Consider the following 15,435-nt stretch of genomic DNA (forward strand, 5'->3'; position numbering starts at 1 on the left):
CTGATCAGTGATTGCGTATGTGTGTTGTATGAGTCTGTTTCTGCTTGTGTGAGTTGTGTCTAGTGTGTGTATCTGCTGTACTGATCAGTGATTGCTTATGTGTGTTGTATGAGTCTGTTTCTGCTTGTGTGAGTTGTGTCTAGTGTGTGTATGTGCTGATCAGTGATTGCGTATGTGTGTTGTATGAGTCTGTTTCTGCTTGTGTGAGTTGTGTCTAGTGTGTGTATCTGCTGTACTGATCAGTGATTGCTTATGTGTGTTGTATGAGTCTGTTTCTGCTTGTGTGAGTTGTGTCTAGTGTGTGTATCTGCTGTACTGATCAGTGATTGCTTATGTGTGTTGTATGAGTCTGTTTCTGCTTGTGTGAGTTGTGTCTAGTGTGTGTATCTGCTGTACGGATCAGTGATTGCTTATGTGTGTTGTATGAGTCTGTTTCTGCTTGTGTGAGTTGTGTCTAGTGTGTGTATCTGCTGTACTGATCAGTGATTGCTTATGTGTGTTGTATGAGTCTGTTTCTGCTTGTGTGAGTTGTGTCTAGTGTGTGTATCTGCTGTACTGATCAGTGATTGCTTATGTGTGTTGTATGAGTCTGTTTCTGCTTGTGTGAGTTGTGTCTAGTGTGTGTATCTGCTGTACTGATCAGTGATTGCTTATGTGTGTTGTATGAGTCTGTTTCTGCTTGTGTGAGTTGTGTCTAGTGTGTGTATCTGCTGTACTGATCAGTGATTGCTTATGTGTGTTGTATGAGTCTGTTTCTGCTTGTGTGAGTTGTGTCTAGTGTGTGTATCTGCTGTACGGATCAGTGATTGCTTATGTGTGTTGTATGAGTCTGTTTCTGCTTGTGTGAGTTGTGTCTAGTGTGTGTATCTGCTGTACTGATCAGTGATTGCTTATGTGTGTTGTATGAGTCTGTTTCTGCTTGTGTGAGTTGTGTCTAGTGTGTGTATGTGCTGTACTGATCAGTGACTGCTTCTATGTGTTGTGTGAGTCTGCTTCTGTTTGTGAGGCTGTTTTTGCTTTTGTTATTTGTGTTGGTCATTTCTTGTATTTGTATAGATGCATAGTTTAAGAATTGTTTGTATATTTTCTTTTTCTATAGCGATAAATATTTTCTAATCAACATTTCATAAAATATTCACACACACATATTTTATATAGAATTGTTTATTCCATCATATTTAACATTATCAAATAATTGATACAGTATATAACAATATTATATTATATATAATAATAATAATTTTAATTCTCATAAGAAATGTTACATAATTAAAACATTTCTGTACATTTTATGGCTTTGACCAGCAAATCCACATCTTGACCATAATAATTGAACAACATAAATATAAATATATATAATGTGCAAAATACACAGTGACCATAGGGCTATCCTCACACTGTGTGTAGTTCATAGAATACAACTCTTTGAATATTCTGACCACAAATAATCCGTTACACAAATGTATCTCCTGTAATACATACAATGACCACCAGATGTCACTATTAATTAACAGGAGAATTTTGCAGTCCTGAATACTTTGGATTTTTTTTTAATACTGTTGAATGCAGGAGACAGAAACCTTGCAAAGGATTCTGGGTAGAGTCTCAAATAAACGCACCCGCCACATCGTAACTCCTAGGACCTCTAAAGATTTTTATGCAATACATAGCCTAAAATGAGAAATACATTGTATTAATTAACAATTAATAATAATATAATAATAAAAAACAAACAAAAACAAAAATGCTTATAAATATTCTACTTTTCTTATTAAAGGGACCTTAAAGGGATACTATACCCATTTTTTTTCTTTTATGATTCAGATCGAACATACAATTTTTAACAACATTCTAATTTACTTAACATGAGGTATATATGTGCAGCCATCAATCAGCAGCTCCTGAGCCTATCTAGGTATCCTTTCCACAAAGGATACCAAGAGAACAAAACAAATTAAATAATATAAATACATTGGAAAATTGTTTAAAATCTCATGCTCTTAATTGTTGATAAACATTTTGCATTATACATACTCTGTCTTCCAAAAAGGAACACTGTGTGCTCAGTTGTGAATTTCATTATTTGTAATGCAAAATATCAAATAAAGACAATCACATCATCTTTATAGGTACAAAAATAATTATAAAATAAAAATAACTCTGTTTTTTCATTTTAAATGCCTTTTCAACATTTTGTCTCAAATACTTAAAGGGACAGTCTAGTCAAAAATAAACTTTCATGATTCAGATAGGGCATGCAATTTAAAAAAAAAAACTTTTCAATTTACTTTAAGCATCAAATTTGCTTATTTCTCTTAGTATTCTTTGTTGAAAGCTAAACCTACGTAGGCTCATATGCTAATGTCCTAAGACCTTAAAGGTCGCCTCTTATCTCAGTGCATTTTGACAGTTTTTCCCAGCTAGACAGCGCTAGCTCATGTGTGCCATATAGATAGTGTGCTCGCTCCTGTGGAGTATTTATGAGTCAGCACTGATTGGCTAAAATGCAAGTCTGTCAAAAGCACTGAGATAAAGGAGCAGTCTGCAGAGGCTTAGATACAAGGTAATCACAGAGGTATAAAATATATTAATATAACTAACTGTGTTGGTTATGCAAAACTGGGGAATGGGGATTATCTATCTTTTTAAACAATAAACGTTCTGGAGTAGACTGTCCCTTTAAGGTAAATATTTGAGGGTTTAGAAATGGGCTTGAAAAAAACAACTTGTTGAAGAAGCCAAACTATTGATAAAATTACAAAATAAAACTGCTTTTATTCTTTCATGTACCTTCTGTGTGTGTCTTTATTTGATATTTTACGATTCAGGGACACACACCTTGAAAAGTATTTTCAGATTTGTTTAAATAATTTCCTTTGCTGATAAATGTTAGGGACGGGTAAATGACAGATAATAATCTCAAATTATGATAGCTAATCAGTGTGCATTTACATTTAATTCAACTTTTTATGTGGAATTACATTTTGAATTCAATATGCCTTTAATCTGGGACTTTCAATTGATTTAAGAAAATCTGTACTATAACGTTGTTTCCCCATAATTGTAATTTCTTTTTTAAAGCAATATTGTGATGTGTATTTTAGACTTAGGTTCTTGTTATATCAAAAGAGACCTGAAACCCCAACATTTTCTTTCACAATTCAGACAGAGCATACAAGTTTAAAAAACATTTCCAATTTGGTTCTGTTTTTAAATTGACATCATTCTTAATGTGTCCTTAGTTAAAGAGATACCTAGGTAGCTGCTCTGCACATGTCTAGATAAGTAAATGAAAGCAGTTTTTTAAATAATGCCTTTGAGCACTAGATGTCAACAGTGTCTGCAAAATGTATAACATTGTTAAAAACATTCTTGCAAAATGGCTGCCATATATTGTTCTAGAAATATGCGGCAACATACCCTGCTTTTCAACAAAGGATACTGAAAGAACAAAGCCAATGTGGTAATATAAGTCAATTGTTAATTTCTTCTTTAAAAAATTGTAAACTCTATATAAATAATGAAGGACTAATAGCATGTCCCTTAATAATCCCTTATTATAACTGTCTGACAACAACTAGAAAAACACAACACCATTCCGCAGTGAAAGACTTAAAATTGTATCAAAATACTCACCCCAAATATACCTCCTACTAGGATAAATGTTCCAATTCCTACAGCCACAGCAATGACAATGATAGACCAAGGCTGAAGACGGGCTGGAGTTACAGCTACTGTCACCTCTGAAATAGACAATAGAGATATTTAAGGTTCCTTGTGTCTGTCTATTGTTTATGAATTAAAGTTTTTTTTTTTTTTATTTAAATGCACATCGATGAATTACACATTTGAATAGAAACATAGTTGCAATATACATGTTTTGGCAAAAATGCTTCTAGTAAACAATATCACTATTTTAGTAACATTTTTCTCTGCATGTGCATGTGAAGCATAGCTAGATATTCTCAGTGCATTAACAATTTAAATACAGCAGCTGCTCAGTGCACCAGTGGGACTTGTATGTCAGCAACAGCAAATTAATGAAACAAGCATTTTAGGCTCTCTGAGCAGGTGCTGTGTTTAAAATGCTGGTGCATGGTGCATACTTAAATACGCTTTTAAAACAGCTACAGCTTAATTAGAAACATTTTTGCTAATATATCTTTATTCTAAAAAATGCTTCTATTTAAAATTAAAATGTGTCAATTTTGATTCCAATTTTGGCTAGAATGTCCCTTTAATTGAATAAAGGAAGTTAAACATTTAGCTACAAAAGTAAAGTGTAACCTCTGGTGCCTTTGTTTTTTTTTTTAACTGGGATCAATTAATTTTTTTTAATCTAATTTACTCTTTTATGTGAGGGCGACTAGGAAATAAGCCCCGTTTTTTTTCTACTGAAACACAGAAGAATATCCAAATTGTATCTACATAAAACTCATATCCTCTATCTCGTTACACAAAATATCTACGCTCCCTCTCCACTTCCCTGACTTGTTCTAGTCCCTCCCATACTTTAAAGGACATACTTTTGAACATCCCTACAATATATACGTTACCATTGTGTAGTCTGTTGGCACTCTGCAAATAAATGATAATAATAATGATTTATACACACACACATAAATATATATATATATTAATCATTATTTATTTGTAGGGTGCCAATAGATTCCCCAGTTTTGGTAAATAAGCACTGCTGGAGGCGTTCGAGGGATGGTATTGGCCCAGGTTGGATTAGTATTTCCCGGCTACAATCCATATGCACCAGGCTAATTTTTAGATGCAGCTGGTAGTGGCCACTGGGGGTTGAGTGGGTGTCTTGTGGGCTTCAAACCAGGGTCCCAGAGCACATTTTTAAGGCATCAGTGGCCCCTAGGCTGCTATCAAGACCTGCTTTTAAAGACTTAATTTGCAGTAAAACCAATTCTACCTAAGGGTCACATATGCCACCAATTTTTGGTTGCTCCTAATATTAACTCCTCTTTCATTTGCTTACTTAAAAAAAAAAAAAAAAAAAGTTATTTTGTAACTTTGTCTATATGTTACTTTATGAATGATCTTACCTGAAGTATATCCATTTGTCCCAGATGAATTAGACACACTATTACTGGTCACCAAAGTGTTATTTGTCATAGTACTGGAAGGGGTCACTTTAGAACCTGTAGTTGAATCACTTGTGAATGTAGTGCTGGAAACAGGTGATGATTTGGAAGATGCAACTGTGCTGCTGGTTGATGTTTGTTGACTGTTGATCCCAGTACTTTCAGGATTAACTGTGTGATTTGTGATTGCTGGTTTGGTGCTGCTAACAGAATTGGAAGAGGTCGCTGGGCTAGTAGTTAATGTCTGTTGATTATTAGTTCCAGTATTGGAAGCAGTACTTGCAGTATTTGTTAATGTTGATTGGGTGCTGTTGGCAGAAGAGGTCTCTGGATTAATGGTGGATGATTGTTGACTACTGGTTCCAGTGCTGAAAGTAGTATTTGTGGTATTTGTTGAGGTTGATTGGGTGCTATTGACAACAGAAGAGGTCACTGGATTAATGGTGGATGGTTGTTGACTACTGGATCCTGTGCTTAAATTAGTACTTGCAATATTTGTTGATATTTGTTGTATGCTGGTTACAAAACTGGAAGAAGTCACTGGATTAATGGTTGATGGATGTTGGCTACTGGTTCCAGTATTGGAAACAATACTTGGGGTATTTGTAAAAGTTGGTTGTGTGCTGTTGAAAATATCAGAAGAGGTCTCTGGATTAATTGCTGTTTGTTGACTAGTAGTTCCAGTATTGGAAGCAGAACTTGGGGTATTTGTTGATGTTGGTTGGATGCTGTTGGCAACATCAGAAGGGGTCACTGGATTAATGGTGGATGATTGTTGACTACTGGTTCCAGTGCTGAAAGTAGTATTTGTGGTATTTGTTGATATTGATTGGGTGCTGATGACAACATCAGAAGAGGTTGCTGGATTAATGGTTGATGTCTGTAAACTACTGGTTCCAGTATTGTAAGCAGTACTTGGAGTATTTGTTGATGTTGGTTGGGTGCTGCTGGCAACATCAGAAGAGGTTGCTGGATTAATGGTTGATGTTTGTTGTCTAGTAATTCCAGTATTGGAAGCAGTACTTGGGGTATTTGTTGATGTTGGTTGGGTGCTGTTGGCAACATCAGAAGAGGTCACTGGATAAATGGTTGATGTTTGTTGACTAGTAATTCTAGTATTGGAAGCAGTACTTGGGGTATTTGTTGATGTTGGTTGGGTGCTGTTGGCAACATCAGAAGAGGTAGCTGGATTAATGGTTGATGTTTGTTGACTAGTAATTCCAGTATTGAAAGCAGTACTTGGGGTATTCGTTGATGTTGGTTGGGTGCTGTTGGCAACATTAGAAGAGGTCACTGGATTAATGGTTGATGTTTGTTGACTTGTAATTCCAGTATTGGAAGCAGTACTTGTGGTATTTGTTGATGTTGGTTGGGTGCTGTTGGCAACATCAGAAGAGGTAGCTGGATTAATGGTTGATGTCTGTAAACTACTGGTTCCAGTATTGGAAGCAGTACTTGGAGTATTCGTTGATGTTGGTTGGGTGCTGCTGGCACCATCAGAAGAGGTTGCTGGATTAATGGTTGATGTATGTTGACTAGTAATTCCAGTATTGGAAGCAGTACTTGGGGTATTTGTTGATTTTGGTTGGGTGCTGTTGGCAACATAAGAAGAGGTAGCTGGATTAATGGTTGATGTTTGTTGACTAGTAATTCCAGTATTGGAAGCAGTACTTGGGGTATTTGTTAATGTTGGTTGGGTGCTGTTGGCAACATAAGAAGAGGTAGCTGGATTAATGGTTGATGTTTGTTGACTTGTAATTCCAGTATTGGAAGCAGTACTTGGGGTATTTATTGATGTTGGTTGGGTGCTGTTGGCAACAGCAGAAGAGGTAGCTGGATTAATGGTTGATGTTTGTTGACTTGTAATTCCAGTATTGGAAGCAGTACTTGGGGTATTTGTTGATGTTGGTTGGGTGCTGTTGGCAACATCAGAAGAGGTCACTGGATTAATGGTGGATGATTGTTGACTACTGGTTCCAGTGCTGAAAGTAGTATTTGTGGTATTTGTTGATATTGATTGGGTGCTGATGACAATATCAGAAGAGGTTGCTGGATTAATGGTTGATGTCTGTAAACTACTGGTTCCAGTATTGGAAGCAGTACTTGGAGTATTCGTTAATGTTGGTTGGGTGCTGCTGGCAACATCAGAAGAGGTTGCTGGATTAATGGTTGTTGTTTGTTGACTAGTAATTCCAGTATTGGAAGCAGTACTTGGGGTATTTGTTGATGTTGGTTGGGTGCTGTTGGCAACATCAGAAGAGGTCACTGGATAAATGGTTGATGTTTGTTTACTAGTAATTCCAGTATTGGAAGCAGTACTTGGGTTATTTGTTGATGTTGGTTGGGTGCTGTTGGCAACATCAGAAGAGGTAGCTGGATTAATGGTTGATTTTTGTTGACTAGTAATTCCAGTATTGAAAACAGTACTTGGGGTATTCGTTGATGTTGGTTGTGTGCCGTTGGCAACATCAGAAGAGGTCACTGGATTAATGGTTGATGTTTGTTGACTTGTAATTCCAGTATTGGAAGCAGTACTTGGGGTATTTGTTGATGTTGGTTGGGTGCTGTTGGCAACATCAGAAGAGGTAGCTGGATTAATGGTTGATGTTTGTTGACTTGTAATTCCAGTATTGGAAGCAGTACTTGGGGTATTTGTTGATGTTGGTTGGGTGCTGTTGGCAACAGCAGAAGAGGTAGCTGGATTAATGGCTGATGTTTGTTGACTAGTAATTTCAGTATTGGAAGCAGTACTTGGGGTATTTGTTGATGTTGGTTGGGTGCTGTTGGCAACATCAGAAGTGGTCACTGGATTAATGGTGGATGATTGTTGACTACTGGTTCCAGTGCTGAAAGTAGTATTTGTGGTATTTGTTGATATTGATTGGGTGCTGATGACAATATCAGAAGAGGTTGCTGGATTAATGGTTGATCTCTGTAAACTACTGGTTCCAGTATTGGAAGCAGTACTTGGAGTATTCGTTGATGTTGGTTGGGTGCTGCTGGCACCATCAGAAGAGGTTGCTGGATTAATGGTTGATGTTTGTTGACTAGTAATTCCAGTATTGGAAGCAGTACTTGGGGTATTTGTTGATGTTGGTTGGGTGCTGTTGGCAACATCAGAAGAGGTAGCTGGATTAATGGTTGATGTTTGTTGACTAGTAATTCCAGTATTGGAAGCAGTACTTGGGGTATTCGTTGATGTTGGTTGGGTGCTGTTGGCAACATCAGAAGAGGTCACTGGATTAATGGTTGATGTTTGTTGACTAGTAATTCCAGTATTGGAAGCAGTACTTGGGGTATTTGTTAATGTTGGTTGGGTGCTGTTGGCTACATCAGAAGAGGTAGCTGGATTAATGTTTGATGTTTGTTGACTTGTAATTCCAGTATTGGAAGCAGTACTTGGGGTATTTATTGATGTTGGTTGGGTGCTGTTGGCAACAGCAGAAGAGGTAGCTGGATTAATGGTTGATGTTTGTTGACTTGTAATTCCAGTATTGGAAGCAGTACTTGGGGTATTTGTTGATGTTGGTTGGGTGTTGTTGGCAACATCAGAAGAGGTCTCTGGATTAATGGTGGATGATTGTTGACTACTGGTTCCAGTGCTGAAAGTAGTATTTGTGGTATTTGTTGATATTGATTGGGTGCTGATGACAATATCAGAAGAGGTTGCTGGATTAATGGTTGATCTCTGTAAACTACTGGTTCCAGTATTGGAAGCAGTACTTGGAGTATTCGTTAATGTTGGTTGGGTACTGCTGGCAACATCAGAAGAGGTTGATGGATTAATGGTTGATGTTTGTTGACTAGTAATTCCAGTATTGGAAGCAGTACTTGGGGTATTTGTTGATGTTGGTTGGGTGCTGTTTGCAACATCAGAAGAGGTCACTGGATTAATGGTTGATGTTTGTTTACTAGTAATTCCAGTATTGGAAGCAGTACTTGGGGTATTTGTTGATGTTGGTTGGGTGCTGTTGGCAACATCAGAAGAGGTAGCTGGATTAATGGCTGATGTTTGTTGACTAGTAATTCCAGTATTGAAAGCAGTACTTGGGGTATTCGTTGATGATGGTTGGGTGCTGCTGGCAACATCAGAAGAGGTTGCTGGATTAATGGTTGATGTTTGTTGACTAGTAATTCCAGTATTGGAAGCAGTACTTGGGGTATTTGTTGATGTTGGTTGGGTGCTGTTGGCAACATCAGAAGAGGTCACTGGATAAATGGTTGATGTTTGTTGACTAGTAATTCTAGTATTGGAAGCAGTACTTGGGGTATTTGTTGATGTTGGTTGGGTGCTCTTGGCAACATCAGAAGAGGTAGCTGGATTAATGGTTGATGTTTGTTGACTAGTAATTCCAGTATTGAAAGCAGTACTTGGGGTATTCGTTGATGTTAGTTGGGTGCTGTTGGCAACATCAGAAAAGGTCACTGGATTAATGGTTGATGTTTGTTGACTTGTAATTCCAGTATTGGAAGCAGTACTTGGGGTATTTGTTGATGTTGGTTGGGTGCTGTTGGCAACATCAGAAGAGGTAGCTGGATTAATGGTTGATGTTTGTTGACTTGTAATTCCAGTATTGAAAGCAGTACTTGGGGTATTTGTTGATGTTGGTTGGGTGCTGTTGGCAACAGCAGAAGAGGTAGCTGGATTAATGGTTGATGTTTGTTGACTAGTAATTTCAGTATTGGAAGCAGTACTTGGGGTATTTGTTGATGTTGGTTGGGTGCTGTTGGCAACATCAGAAGTGGTCACTGGATTAATGGTGGATGATTGTTGACTACTGGTTCCAGTGCTGAAAGTAGTATTTGTGGTATTTGTTGATATTGATTGGGTGCTGATGACAACATCAGAAGAGGTTGCTGGATTAATGGTTGATGTCTGTAAACTACTGGTTCCAGTATTGGAAGCAGTACTTGGAGTATTCGTTGATGTTGGTTGGGTGCTGCTGGCACCATTAGAAGAGGTTGCTGGATTAGTGGCTGATGTTTTTTGACTAGTAATTCCAGTATTGAAAGCAGTACTTGGGGTATTCATTGATGTTGGTTGGGTGCTGTTGGTAACATCAGAAGAGGTCACTGGATTAATGGTTGATGTTTGTTGACTAGTAATTCCAGTATTGGAAGCAGTACTTGGGGTATTTGTTGATGTTGGTTGGGTGCTGTTGGCAATATCAGAAGAGGTAGCTGGAATAATGGTTGATGTTTGCTGACTAGTAATTCCAGTATTGGAAGCAGTACTTGGGGTATTTGTTGATGTTGGTTGGGTGCTGTTGGCAACATCAGAAGAGGTAGCTGGATTAATGGTTGATGTTTGTTGACTAGTAATTCCAGTATTCGAAGCAGTACTTGGGGTATTTGTTGATGTTGGTTGGGTGCTGTTGGCAACATCAGAAGAGGTAGCTGGATTAATGGTTGATGTTTGTTGACTAGTAATTCCAGTATTGAAAGCAGTACTTGAGGTATTCGTTGATGTTGGTTGGGTGCTGTTGGCAACATCAGAAGAGGTCACTGGATTAATGGTTGATGTTTGTTGACTAGTAATTCCAGTATTGGAAGCAGTATTTGCGGTATTTGTTGATGTTGGTTGGGTGCTGTTGGCAACATCAGAAGAGGTAGCTGGATTAATGGTTGATGTTTGTTGACTTGTAATTCCAGTATTGGAAGCAGTACTTGGGGTATTTATTGATGTTGGTTGGGTGCTGTTGGCAACAGCAGAAGAGCTAGCTGGATTAATGGTTGATGTTTGTTGACTTGTAATTCCAGTATTGGAAGCAGTACTTGGGGTATTTGTTGATGTTGGTTGGGTGCTGTTGGCAACATCAGAAGAGGTCACTGGATTAATGGTGGATGATTGTTGACTACTGGTTCCAGTGCTGAAAGTAGTATTTGTGGTATTTGTTAATATTGATTGGGTGCTGAAGACAATATCAGAAGAGGTTGCTGGATTAATGGTTGATGTCTGTAAACTACTGGTTCCAGTATTGGAAGCAGTACTTGGAGTATTCGTTGATGTTGGTTGGGTGCTGCTGGCAACATCAGAAGAGGTTGCTGGATTAATGGTTGATGTTTGTTGACTAGTAATTCCAGTATTGGAAGCAGTACTTGGGGTATTTGTTGATGTTGGTTGGGTGCTGTTGGCAACATCAGAAGAGGTCACTGGATTAATAGTTGATGTTTGTTGATTAGTAATTCCAGTATTGGAAGCAGTACTTGGGGTATTTGTTGATGTTGGTTGGGTGCTGTTGGCAACATCAGAAGAGGTAGCTGGATTAATGGCTGATGTTTTTTGACTAGTAATTCCAGTATTGAAAGCAGTACTTGGGGTATTCATTGATGTTGGTTGGGTGCTGTTGGTAACATCAGAAGAGGTCACTGGATTAATGGTTGATGTTTGCTGACTAGTAATTCCAGTATTGGAAGCAGTACTTGGGGTATTTGTTGATGTTGGTTGGGTGCTGTTGGCAACATCAGAAGAGGTAGCTGGAATAATGGTTGATGTTTGTTGACTTGTAATTCCAGTATTGGAAGCAGTACTTGGGGTATTTATTGATGTTGGTTGGGTGCTTTTGGCAACAGCAGAAGAGGTAGCTGGATTAATGGTTGATGTTTGTTGATTAGTAATTTCAGTATTGGAAGCAGTACTTGGGGTATTTGTTGATGTTGGTTGGGTGCTGTTGGCAACATCAGAAGAGGTCACTGGATTAATGGTTGATGGTTGTTGACTACTGGTTCCTGTACTGAAATTAGTACTTTCAGTATTTGTTGATGTTGGTTGGGTGCTGTTGGCCACATCAGAAGAGGTTGATGTGTTAATGATTGATGTTTGTTGACTATTGGTTCCAGTATTGAAAGCAGTACTTGAGGTATTTGTTAAAGTTAGTTGTGTGCTCCTGAAAACATCCGAAGAGGACTCTGTATTAATGGTTGATGTTTGTTGACTAATAGTTCCAGTATTGAAAACAGTACTTGCAGTATTTGTTGATGTTGGTTGGGTGCTGTTGGCAACATCAGAAGAGGTCTCTGGATTAATGGTGGATGATTGTTGACTACTGGTTCCAGTGCTGAAAGTAGTATTTGTGGTATTTGTTGAGGTTGGTTGGGTACTATTGGCAACATCAGAAGAGGTCACTGGATTAATGGTTGATGTTTGTTGACTAGTAGTTCCAGTATTATAAACAGTAATAGTGGATGATTGTTGACTACTGGTTGGTTGGGTACTGATGGTAACATCAGAAGATGTCGCTGGATTAATTGTTGCTGGTTGCTGGCTAGTTGTTCCAGTGCTAAAATTAGTATTTGTGGTATTTGTTGATGTTGTTTGGGTGCTGTTGGCAACATCAGAAGAGGTTGCTGGGTTAATGGTTGATGTTTGTTGACTACCGGTTCCAGTGTTTAAATTAGTATTTTTGGTATTTGTTAATGTTTGTTGAGTTCCGGTTGAAACATTGGATGAAGTCACTGGATTAAAGGTTGATGATTGTTGACTACTACTCTCAGTAACGAAAGCAGTATTTGTGATATTTAATGTTAATGTTGTTTGTATGCTGCTGACAACATCGGAAGAGGTCTCTGGATTAATGGTTGATGTTTGTTGATTAGTAGTTCCAGTATTGGAAGCAGTACTTGCAGTATTTGTTGATGTTGGTTGGGTGCTGTTGAGAACATCAGAAGAGGCTGCTGGATTAATGGTTGAGGTTTGTTGACTAGTAGTTCCAGTATTGGAAGCAGTACTTGCAGTATTTGTTGATGTTGATTGGGTGCTGTTGGCAACATCAGAAGAGGTTGCTGGGTTAATGGTTGATGTTTGTTGACTGCTGGTTCCAGTATTGAAAGCAGTACTTGGGGTAGTTGTTAAAGTTGGTTGTGTACTGTTGACAACATCAGAAGAGGCCACTGGATTAATGGTTGATGTTTGTTGACTATTGGTTCCAGTTTTGGAAACAATACTTGGGGTATTTGTTAAAGTTGGTTGTGTGCTGTTGACAACATCAGAAGAGCTCTCTTGAGTAATGGTTGATGTTTGTTGACTAGTAATTACAGTATTGGAAGCAGTACTTGGGGCATTTGTTGATGTTTGTTGGGTGCTGTTGGCAACATCAGAAGAGGTAGCTGGAAAAATGGTTGATGGTTGTTGACTAGTGTTTCCAGTGCTAAAAGTAGTACTTGCAGTATTTGTCGATGTTGGTTGGCTGCTGTTTGCAACATTGGAAGAGGTCACTGGATTAACAGTTGATGGTTGTTGACTACTGGTTTCAGTGCTTAAATTAGTAGTATCAGAGATAACAGAGGGTGCAACATTGATTGCTGATGCTGATTGAATGCTATCAGTATTAGGGGAGTTGTTACTGACTGAAGCTGGTTGGCTAGTACTGTTAGTAATAGAAGAGGGCACTGAGTTACTAATGCTTGAAGATGTCACTAAATTACTAGCTGAAGCCATTGGAGTACTGACGTCAACTTTAGATGTTGTTCTTGTATCATTAATTGATGTAGATTGGCTGCTAGTGTCAGTACTGAAAATTGTTACTGTTGTACTCTCTGATTCAGGTTGACTGCTGTAGGTCTTCACTGTAAAACTAGATGATTCTGCTTGGCCAGTTATTTCAGTATCTGAAGATGTCATTGAGTTACTGGTTAATATTGGCTGACCAGTTGAAATAGGGACACCACTTGTATCAGAAGTTTCCATAATGCTGGTTGATCCTTGTTGACTTGTCTCAGTATTCAGGTAGGTCACAGTGTTACTAGTTGATACTGGTTTGCTATTAGTGTCAGTGATGAAAGATGTTACTTTGTTACTGTTTAAAGTCTGTTGGCTATTGTTATCAGAGCTAGAATCTGTCAAAGGTTTAGTGGATAATGCTGATTCTGTAGTTGTCATTAAGCTGATATTATCATCTGATGTCCACAGACGGCTTGCTATGGTGCTCAGTATTGAATCCAGTGACTGGCTACTGGACTCAATATCAGAAGTCACTGTGTTTCTTGTTGAGGTCTCTAGGTCAGCAGTATCAGAATGGAGAGATGTCACAGTATTACTGGATAATGCAGACTGGGTTGTGGTCATTATACTGGTAGGCTCTTCTGTTGTCCACAACAAATGTTCTATTGTGTTCAATATTGTTTCTAGTGTTTCTTTTTCCACAGTTGGGCTGCTTTGCTCCATATTAGAAATGGTCACAGTGTTAATAGTTGCTGTTTTCTGGCTATTGGTTTCAGTACTGGAAAAAGACAGATCATTACTTGTTGTTGAAGATTCTGTTGTGATAAGATCATCTGTTGTCCACAATAGTTTTTCAATGGTGGTTAATATTGATTCAAGTGATTGGTCTTTCACCGTAGCGGTATCTGGAATAATGGCTGATGTTGCTTGTCCAGAATCTAAAATATCAGAAGATGTTTTCCTCTTACTGGTTGTAGTCTCTTGTTTAGTTGGATCAGAAATAGTAGTGGTCAAATGGATACTGGTTACTTTTGAATGGGTTGTAGAATCATTTGTGGACCACTGTTGACTTGATGTAACACTTGAACTTGATTCCAGGGACTGGACATTGACAAAGGAAGCTGGGGAGATATATAGACATGTAATTAACATCAATTAATTCTGTGTATGCATTATGAAGCTTTACATATGTGCACTGATAATAAACACACTGCTGAAACAATGATACTGAGTATATGTACACGGATAATCAACACACTGCACTGTATAATGATGCTGGGTATCTATCTATACACTGATAATGAATACACTATACTGTATAATGATGCTGAGTATATATTCACTGATCATTTATACACTGCACTATATAATGATGATGAGTATCTATCTATACACTGATAATAAACACGCTGCACTGTATAATGATAAGTATCTGTACACTGATAATGATCCCATTGCACTGTATAATGATGAGTATATATACAATGATAATGATCAGACTGCACTGTATAATGACAATGAGTATCTATAAATTGATAATGAACACACTGCACTGCATAATGATGATGAGTATCTATACATTGATAATGATCATACTGCACTGTATAATGATGATGAGTATCTATACACTGTTAATGATCACACTGTACTCTATAATGATGCTGAGTATATATACACTGATCATTTATACACTGCACTAAATAATGATGATGAGTATCTATCTATACACTGATAATAAACACGCTGCACTGTATAATGATAAGTATCTGTACACTGATAATGATCCCATTGCACTGTATAATGATGAGTATATATACACTGATAATGATCACACTGCACTGTATAATGATGAGTATATATACAATGATAATGATCAGACTGCACTGTATAATG

At 37.8% G+C, this 15,435-nt stretch overlaps 1 protein-coding gene across 1 annotated transcript in view; it reads right to left on the reverse strand.

The window, feature by feature from the left end:
• Window positions 1-1,241: 1,241 nt before the first annotated feature.
• The window catches only part of LOC128636596 (uncharacterized), a 41,858-nt gene continuing 27,664 nt past the window's right edge, over window positions 1,242-15,435 (reverse strand). Inside the window, exons 2-4 of the mRNA XM_053689590.1 lie at window positions 5,064-14,663; window positions 3,637-3,743; window positions 1,242-1,671 (exon numbers count right to left, since the gene is read on the reverse strand). Coding sequence (XP_053545565.1) covers window positions 1,606-1,671; window positions 3,637-3,743; window positions 5,064-14,663 — 9,773 coding nt within the window. The 3' untranslated portion in view covers window positions 1,242-1,605. The remainder of the gene's footprint in view (window positions 1,672-3,636; window positions 3,744-5,063; window positions 14,664-15,435) is intronic.

This window comes from Bombina bombina, chromosome 7 (assembly GCF_027579735.1).
Source record: "Bombina bombina isolate aBomBom1 chromosome 7, aBomBom1.pri, whole genome shotgun sequence".
NCBI lineage: Eukaryota > Metazoa > Chordata > Amphibia > Anura > Bombinatoridae > Bombina > Bombina bombina.